Source organism: Cucurbita maxima, unplaced genomic scaffold (genome assembly GCF_002738345.1).
Source record: "Cucurbita maxima cultivar Rimu unplaced genomic scaffold, Cmax_1.0 Cma_Scf00025, whole genome shotgun sequence".
NCBI classification, from domain to species: domain Eukaryota; kingdom Viridiplantae; phylum Streptophyta; class Magnoliopsida; order Cucurbitales; family Cucurbitaceae; genus Cucurbita; species Cucurbita maxima.
Window position 1 is genome coordinate 3,403,250 of NW_019272041.1, and position 9,247 is coordinate 3,412,496.

Sequence of the window (9,247 nt, forward strand, 5' to 3'; positions counted from 1 at the left end):
GCAGCCAACCGTACACACTACTCCCATCTCTTGCTCCCCCAAACGATTCTTGCTGTCGGTCACTTCTTCTTCTCTTCCAAAACCCTAATCTCGGATTCCCATTTATATCCACTACTTGCGTCGTTTTTACGTTAACTCATAGTTTCCAACTCGAGCTTAGAAACTTACCAAACAAAACAAGGGCTAAAAATTTGTTCTTTTTACGCTACCCATGTTGCACCCAAAAGATCCTTTCATCATGCGTACAACTTTTTGTTCAATATCCGAGAATTGTCGATTGCTTAGTTTAACACGGTAGATATCGCCATATCTCTACGATGATATAGTATTTTGTCTATTTGATACTAAATTCGCACGAAAAACATGTTTGGGTGATTGTGTTTTTAATCATACGAGAGAAGTACGAAAATGGTGATGATGGGTTTGAGGGAACAAGAGTTGCTACCCATCATACTTCACTGTATACACATTTCAAATCAACTTTTAAGTACTCTAAGATGTCTCATTTATGCATCGTGTTAATTAATTATGATTAACATAATTTTATCATTTTATTAAGAAATGAGACTAACTAACGGTCATTTTCTCCAATCAAGTTGCAGTTAGCCTTGTATCAAGAACCAGTACGTTCTGTTCTTGAAAGTTTAAGAACAGTTAAACTAACTTGTTGGAAGATTAGGCAGCCGTTCGAAAGTTCCTTGTTTCTTAGAGAAACACTATAGCCCGAGCGAGAGTTGAAAATAGGAAGAAAAGAAGCAAAAAGAGGCATTTTTTTGGAACCCTAATTGATTAAGAACATAATGAATCAAACTATATTATATAGAAACAAAAATATCATACAAAATTCAACATTACAATATCAATAACCTAAAAAAGAGAGTATTTTTGTTTCAAGACTCTCCTCTATCTTTCCAACAAAGAAGCATAGCAATACATCTCCTAAGAATATAAAACTTGGTCCTCTGTTTCTTCACCAAATTGTTACACTTTTCACCAAAACCTTTGCACCCAACACCCTCAAACCCATTATGATTCTCCCCATTTTCCACTTCCCCTGTTCTTCGTCTTCTTCTTCTTCTTCTTCCATTACCATTGCTACTCAAGCTTCTGCAATGGCTGCTGCTGCTGCTGCTGCTACTGCTACTTTCTCTCATATTCACCAAAAAAACCCCTCAAAGATCTCAAATTTTTGTTCTGGGTCGCCTCCAATTTGCCAAAAAAGTGGGCTTTGAACATCAAAAGACAAGAATTTGAAGGAGTTTGAGCTGTTTAAGGGCTTAAAAGAGAGGAATTTATAGAAAGAGAAGAGGTGATTTTATTTTCTACAAGGTTCGCAGCAGGAAGCTCAGCTGCCCATGGCCCCACTCCCTCTTATTCAATGCCCTTATTTTTCTACCTTCATCAATCATTAATCGCTGCTGTCCTTTTTTTTCAAATCACTTGCAGACACAATTAATTTTTGTACTATATCAAAATTATTTCCAAATACCCATTTCAAATCTTCTCCAAATTTATAAAATTTGGTCGACGATGTTCGATGTTCAAAAGTACAGAGACAAAAATGAATTAAAGATAAAAATACTAAGACCGAGATACATACATATATTTTAGAAGTATAGTAACTAAAAAGGCGAAAAACAGAGATATATGTTTTTTTTTTATTGGATAAGATAGCTTATTCTTTTTCTTTTTCTTTTTTAAGAAATTAAAATATTTTGACAATATTAAGGTATTATATTGTCCGTGTGTATATGTATACACAAAAATGACCAATTCAGCATTATTGAGACTACACGTGCAGTCTTCTTCAATTTGATTGGCTTTCAAACCCCTGCAATAAATTCTCATACTCTCTCTTTGAAATAATAAAAAATTAGATTCTCTTCTCTTTTTATCCAATCATATTTATATATTTTAAATATTATGTTTAATTCATGGAAGTGTTTTATGAATAAATAGGCTATCATTATGCTTATTATTTTTGTAATTTTAAAATATGGATATTCTGTTTTATTTATTTATTTTATTTTATTTTTTTTTGTTTTTCGTAATTTTGAGAAGATCCGCTGACAATAAACTTAAAGGTAGGGCAGATCGAGACAGCTGAGATGTTGGTAAACGACATGCAAAGGGAAGGGATTGATGTAAATCTAATGATATTCAATCTATTGATAGATGGGTATTGTCGAAAAAAGAGAGGATTGACGAAGCTCTAGGACTACTGGATATCATGTACCAAAAGGGGTTCAAGATCATTGCGCTTACGTATTCAGGGTTTATCTGCAGATTGGCGAGAGGAAGCAAGGAGATGAAAAGATGGAATAAAATGAAAGAAGCAGGTATTGAACATCATCGCTAGTAGATATTGCCCTCTTTGGATTCACAATCTACCTTCTTCGAGGCTCTGTGTCTTCATTGACACACCAGCCACATGTCCACCCCTTTCGGGACTCAGCCTCCTCGTTGGCACATCGCCCGATATCGGTCTCTGATACCATTTGTAACAGTCCAGTCTACCACTAGACGATATTGTCCTCTTTGGGCTTTCCCTTTCAGGTTTCTCCTCAAGATTTTTAAAACGCGTCTGCTAGGTAGAGATTTACACACATTTATAAAGAATGTTCTATTCTCCTCCCCAACTAATGTGGGATTTCACAATTTCTCTGGTTTAACACAGGTTACGATAAACGATTTCAATTAATGACAAAGATACACTAGCTTTCAAACTCAACGCTTTCGAAGAGTAAAGGTCCTCGATGCTATTGCATTTCTATCAAAAGAATAACACATTACAATCCGTTTCTCCCTCAAAATCCCTTCCAATTAAACCGAACTAACACAGGCAAACAACCCTGCTTAAGCTTTTATGGAGGGGACAACAGAAAGAATGAAAAGTCAAATTTATTTTGTCATTAACTAATTCAAGGCATGTGTAATATTAGCCACTAACAAAGGAATGCATTTGAGCAATAGATATTCAGTAATAGCAGCAGCAGACAAACCATTAGGAGTCTTGAGGGGCTTTTCAATGCTTATTTCCAAATTTCCACCATCTTTTCTTCTTTCTCAACTCACAGGGTGGGGAATCTCCAGTTGATGGCATACCTGAATGTATAGCAAAACAACATAATATTTTAAGCATGGAGATCAAGTTGGACCAAAGTTGAGCTCAAACATACTATTAAGTGAATGACTTGACAGCTCTAAATCATTCCTGTCAAAGTCAATTGAGCCAAGTGAAAGTGTTAGGAATCCCGATCCTCCACAATGGTATGGTATTGTTCACTTTGAGCCAAGTGAAACCTCGTACCAATGGAGATAATATTCCTTACTTATAAACCCATGATCGAGACTCTTCTCCCAACAATCCTCCACAGAAACATCCTAATAAGCAACTTGGTACATCGGAAAAACAAATGGAAGAAGAGAGTGTTTCTTTCTTTTTACCTAAAATAAATTAGGCATCTCCTAAGCAAGAATACCCTCGAAGAGCCAAGGTTACTTACAACTTAGTTTGGCTAAAGCAAATAAGTCTTCCTTCTTTTCCTCCCATTTTCTAGGCCTAGCTCTTAGCTATTTATCATACCACTAGTTCAAGCAATGGCAAATACAATACAAAATTGGGAACAGTATTTACCTCCCTGGGGATGAATTGAGTTGTAATGCACCTCTGCCCAAAAACTCAAGAAAATTACTGCAAAGGTATGGGATAGCTACCGTCAGAGACCATAAAATCGACGGGGAAGAAACTTAGAAATGGGACCTGAGCGATGTATCCATGCACATAAACTTAAAGACAACGAAGAACGGAAAATAAACCCAACGAATGAGATAAAGTTCGATGGTGAACCATTGAAGGGGTAAACAATGAGACAATTTTAAAAAACGCAACACTCAAATGAAAGAAGAAGAAAAAACAAAGGGGATGGAAAGAGTTAAAAATAAGGCTAATAATAAGATCACCAGTCATCTGCAAATATGTATTGTTTACCTCCTTTTGTCTTCTGAGAATTTGGAAGAATCTCTATGCAGCAGGTATCCTTGAAAGAAGTTATAACGAATATTCGCACGCCATACTGCATCAGAAGATGATTATGATGTCAAGACAAGGATGCAGTTCACATGTAACTAACTTCATTGATTGTAAGCTCAATAGCTGAAATTAAAGTATTGGAGCAACAGATAGGGAGATAACCAAAAGGCAAGATTGATTTCCTTAACGAGGAATGATAAGATATTATCGTTGCCTTCAACCCCCGTAGGAGTTAACCAAAGGAAATTATCTAGAATAGAGTCACACCATGTGAGATCCCACCTCGGTTGGTAAGGGGAACAAAACATTATTTGTAAGGGTGTAGAAATCTCCCCCTAACAGATACGTTTTAAAACTTTGAAGGGAAGCTGAAAGGGAAATCCTAAAAAAGACTATCTACTAGCAGTGGAATTGGGTCGTTACAAATGGTATCAGAGCCAGACACTGGGTAGTGTGTCAGCGAGGAGGCTAGCCCCAAATGGGGGTGGACACTAGGCGGTATGTCATCGAGGATGCTGAGTCCCAAAGGGGGTGGATTGAGGGGGTCTCACATCGATTGGAGAGGGGAACGAGTGTCAGCGAAGACGCTGACCCCGAACGGAGTAGATTGTGAGATCTCACATCGATTGGAGGGGGAAACAAAACATTCTTTATAAGGGTGTGGAAACCTCTCCCTAGCGGAAGAGGAAAGCCCAAAAAGAACAGTATCTGCTAGCGGCGGGGTCGGGCTGTTACTGATTATAACAAAATGCTGTAAACCTCATTTGAAAGAAAATTTAGGCAGTGAATTCTATGTAGACCTTACCGAATCCACGGCTGCCTGTAATGTGACATGATCACCCCATTCACCGTTCCTGCCTCATAGAAGTAAAAGGTGAACATGGTGTTTTGAAGGAGAGTAAGGTAGAAAAAGAAAAGAAATCAGTTAGAACCTGGACATCTTCTCCAAGTAATCAACATACGCCATCGGGACATATCCCTCGTAAACCTCTGGATGTGACATAAGCTTTTGGCAAGAAAACAAACAATTCAAAGATCTAGAGTCGTGGTAAAATGAAAGATAAGTAATATCAATGATCGTGTTTCAGTTTTCCAGGATGACCAACCTGATCTACAACTTTCTGTCTCACGAGTTCGTGATTGTCAGGTGTTCCATATAATTGATCAGATAATGCACGAAACTGGGAAAGAATACAGAAAGCAAACGAATGAATATGAAGGTGACCGAGCCGATTACCATTATTTAAGATAGAAAACAGGGAATAACAAACCTGACAATTTCCATCACCTTGAACCTTTCGTTCAACAAAGTCATACACTTGTAATCTGAATTGAGAAGACATTTCCTAAGTTATTATACAATTTCTCAGAAGATTTAAGGTAGCTAGAGAATATGACTCTATATTAAGAAGGCTATGGCATCGTAGGTTCCTCTTATTGTACAGTTCAAAGACCAATTTCTCAGAAGTACAAAAGTTTGAGAAGATACCTGTTCAGCAGCCTTTCATGATCAGAGGCAGCTTCATCAACTGAAGGGATCTCTCCGTTAATTCTAGGAACATGCTGCTCAATTCACAGAAACAGTTAGTCCCGTCCCAAAATTGTACGCTCAGAAGAACATCGAAAATAAACAGACATCTTATAATCCACAGAAAACTACAGCAACAAGCAGTGTAGATGAAGTAGATATTATGAACCACACATCTCTATCATAGTATGATATTGTCCACTTTAAGCATAAACTCTCATGGCTTTGCTTTTGGTTTCCTCAAAAGGCCTCGTACCAACCGCAATAGTATTCTTTACTTATAAACCCATGATCAACCCTTAATTAGCCAAATGTGGGACTCCTCTCCCAACAATCCTCCCCTCGAACAAAGTACACCATAGAGACTACCTTGAGGCCTATGGAGCCCTCGAACAGCCTCCCCTTAATCGAGGCTCGACTCCTTCTCTAGAGCTCTGGAACAAAAAACACCCTTTGTTCGCACTTGAGTCACTTTTGACTACATCTTCGAGGCTCACAACTTCTTTGTTCGACATTTGAGGATTCTATTAACATGGCTAAATTAAGGGATGACTCTAATACCATATTAGGAACCACAAATCTCTATAACGGTATGATATTGTCCACTTTGAGCGTAAGCTCTCATGACTTTGATTTTGGTTTCCCCAAAAGGCCTCGTACCAATAGAGATAGTATTCCTTACTTATAAACCTATGATCAACCCCTTAATTAGCCGATACGAGACTCGTCTCCCAACAATCATCAACCGTAGAAATTACATGGATAAAGAGCACTAGAGCTGCATAGATAAGTAAGAAAAGAAATAAGACTATGACACAAAACATTAAGGAGGTTGAGGCAAAAACAACCATCTCCAAGACTCTGCAAGTACAGAACATGTAAAAAGGCGAAGCGCCAAACAAATTAATGTCTACACAAGAAATGAACATGATGCAAAGAGACAGAATTTTATGTATTTAAACCTACAGGAACAGGAATCATTTGATTGAATCTCCAGAGTTCTTCACCATCAACAGCATGTGAATAGAAGTTCTCATCCCCAAGACTAGAACATGAACTGGGAGGATCATGAGTTTCAAAATCTTCCTCAGGAGAAGAAATACTCTCTACAATAAGAACTTAAAATGTCATCAAGAACAAACATATAAGCTATACAATTCAGAGATGAACATTGGAACAAAAAGGCATAACGAATACCTGAATTGTTATTCCTAGGAAATGAATTTTGCCAACCAATTGTATACATGGATTCTTGCAATGGCTCCTCTCTTTCAACTGGGTATCTAGAGGAGTCTGTAATTGATAACTGTGACAAGTTTTCTTGCAGAGTTCTAGCAATAATCTCATCATTCTCCACAGAATTCTGTTCTAAATTGTAATGATCTCTGTAATAATTCCCAGGGTAATGGTCATCTACGGTTGTCATCTCACCGTAATACCCAGAATTAAAAACTGAATCATCATCAAAAAGACGACGACCCCACCCAATAACATCCGCTTCATAACCAGAAGGAACCATCTAGATACAAAAACAAGTTAGAATTTCAAGATGTTTTCAAGAAATGAATGCATATGTGTAATCCTTTCCTGGCGATTCAATAAACAAGAACAAGTTCGACATAATCGAAGCATATACGTCCAATTTTCAGTCACAAATTACCTTGAATTCGCAGCCACGAACGAAAACTCCGTTTTAGCTCGAATGAACAAGGTGGGTAGAACAGGAAATAAGAGGTTCACAGGTCAGGGAGCAATTACGGAAAGTTAATCAGCACCAAGGATGACGATGAACGCATTGAAAATGAAAATGGGCAAAAGAACAGAAATCAATAAATTAAAGCAAACAGTCGAAACTCATGCCATATGAATCCATATATATCTATCTATCTATACAGTATAGTCGCCCTTTCGAGCCGTTTAAACGCTCTTTCGAGCGAGTTTATTCAAAAGAACTGGCTATGGCTGCCAAGTTTCATGCTAATACTTCAAAGATTGATGTGATGGGATTCTAGTTTAAGAAGAAAGAATGATAAACGCCGTAATCAAGAAATCATGGGTGTTAATTTGAGAGGTCGGATTTGACGGTGGAGATCGGCGATGGTCAAAGAGGGGAGGCGGCGAAGAACGGATGAGATTGAATTTCGAATGGATGGTGGAAAATCAAGCGACTGAGATTTGTTGGGTTGGTTGTGGCCGACCCTTTGCGGCTTTTGATTGAAAAATCGATGATTATGGGATATAAACAATATGGGTTTTGCTTCAAATTCAAATCAATTTGAAGGCGAAAGATGGCCATTGATGAATTTGACGTCATAAATCATCAGAGTGGCCAACCAGAAAAAGAAGAAGATGATGCAGTACAATTTCCTCTGTTTTTTTTTTTTTTTTTTTTAATTTAAGATTTTTGGAAATATTTCACAATTATTGTACTTTCTCAAATTAAAAGTCCACACCCTAGCTAGAGTAGCTTAGTTTTGAGTGCAACATCCAACCGTTTAGATTCGAGTTGAAGTTATTGGCTCTTGATCTCACGGCTGATTTAGCTTTGGATATGGTCGATCGATAGGTCTAAGTTTACTCATGGACTGACACGGTTATAGTTAGAAAAAGGTTCCATAACTGGGGATAAGCATCGTCTTCAGCCAACCATTCTTTTTTTCATATTTGGAGTTTTTAAATGGTCCCAATAAATTTAAAAAATGAAATTATTAGAATGATAATGACTGTATAGGAACATTAAAATTCACAAAATAAAAAGGACGATTATATATATATTTTTATTCAATATGACAATATAATTTATTTAAAAATAGAAAGCTTGTTGATTTTCAAATGACTTCTTGCTGGGAACAAAAAAATGTCACGTATTATTGTATAATTTATTTATTTTTTGAACAAAAAAAAAGTCGGCCATAAAATAAATAATTAAATTGTCATAATCATAATTTTTATTTTATTTTAGGGTGTGACGTATCTAATAAAACTCTATTAATAAAAATAATATTTCATATAAATATCTCCCATAAATTATAAATTATTATAAAGATGATCGAATAAAGTCCCACATTGACTCATTTATAGCAAGATAACGAGTTTATAATCAATAATACTCTCTCGGAGGGGAGAGAGTGGACTTTTAATTATAAAATAATTTAAAATTTATGGTCAACCTTAAGTCAAAATGAATTATGAACGAAGGTGGAGGTGCCCGCGAGATTTTAAGACCTACAAAACAGTTCATCGTCCAATAAAACCACCGCCAAAGGATGAACTCAGCGCTTCGAAATGCTTACTTCATTTTCTCTCACTCCTTAAACCCTACTTCAAACCCTAACAGTTTTCCCCTAATCCTTTCCTTACATTCGCTTCAATCCACTGCTGTTTCTCGTCTTCCATTGCGGATCAAGCGTCAACAACAACCCTATCGCTCGCCCCGTTCTTCTTCTTTCTGTTCCTCCTCTTCAATGGCTGGCGCCGACGCCGACGCACCTGCCGCATCTTCTTCTGTGGAGAAGCAATTCGTGGATTTCAGAGCTCAGCTAGAAGATTCTGGAAGCTTACGCGACCGAATTCGAAATGTGGCCATGGAGATCGAGTCATCCACGAGGCTCATGCAGGCTAGCTTGCTTCTGGTTCATCAGTCTCGTCTTGCTCCAGGTACTGAGTTTTTTTTTTTTTTTTTTTTT

At 37.3% G+C, this 9,247-nt stretch overlaps 2 protein-coding genes across 3 annotated transcripts in view; one reads left to right on the forward strand and one right to left on the reverse strand.

Moving 5' to 3' along the window:
- Positions 1-2,734: 2,734 nt before the first annotated feature.
- On the reverse strand, positions 2,735-7,883 carry LOC111498629. 2 transcript variants are annotated; one of them, XM_023149947.1, is made up of 11 exons: positions 7,222-7,883; positions 6,759-7,080; positions 6,528-6,679; positions 5,523-5,596; positions 5,305-5,359; positions 5,140-5,214; positions 4,966-5,039; positions 4,839-4,887; positions 3,992-4,076; positions 3,638-3,694; positions 2,735-3,105 (listed from the first exon to the last, which is right to left on the reverse strand). In XM_023149947.1, the coding sequence occupies exons 2-11, from the start codon at positions 7,078-7,080 to the stop codon at positions 3,026-3,028; spliced, it is 1,023 nt and encodes a 340-aa protein (XP_023005715.1). In that variant the 5' UTR covers positions 7,222-7,883; the 3' UTR covers positions 2,735-3,025. The 2 variants fall into 2 exon arrangements, with proteins under 2 accessions (XP_023005715.1, XP_023005716.1); XM_023149948.1 differs by having other exon boundaries at positions 6,528-6,667; positions 7,222-7,881.
- Positions 7,884-8,802: 919 nt separating this feature from the next.
- The window catches only part of LOC111498630 (translin), a 4,307-nt gene continuing 3,862 nt past the window's right edge, over positions 8,803-9,247 (forward strand). The window contains exon 1 of the mRNA XM_023149949.1: positions 8,803-9,218. Coding sequence (XP_023005717.1) covers positions 8,828-9,218 — 391 coding nt within the window. The 5' untranslated portion in view covers positions 8,803-8,827. The remainder of the gene's footprint in view (positions 9,219-9,247) is intronic.

What these genes read in the sequence shown, in the direction of transcription:
- LOC111498629 (XM_023149947.1), bottom strand. Translation starts at nt 7,080, where the DNA reads ATGGTTCCTTCTGGTTATGAAGCGGATGTTATTGGGTGGGGTCGTCGT. An exon ending in CATGAAAGGCTGCTGAACAG is followed by an intron (nt 5,360 to 5,522) that starts GTATCTTCTCAA and finishes TTCTCAATTCAG; the next exon opens with ATTACAAGTGTATGACTTTG. An exon ending in TACTTGGAGAAGATGTCCAG is followed by an intron (nt 4,888 to 4,965) that starts GTTCTAACTGAT and finishes TCTATGAGGCAG; the next exon opens with GAACGGTGAATGGGGTGATC.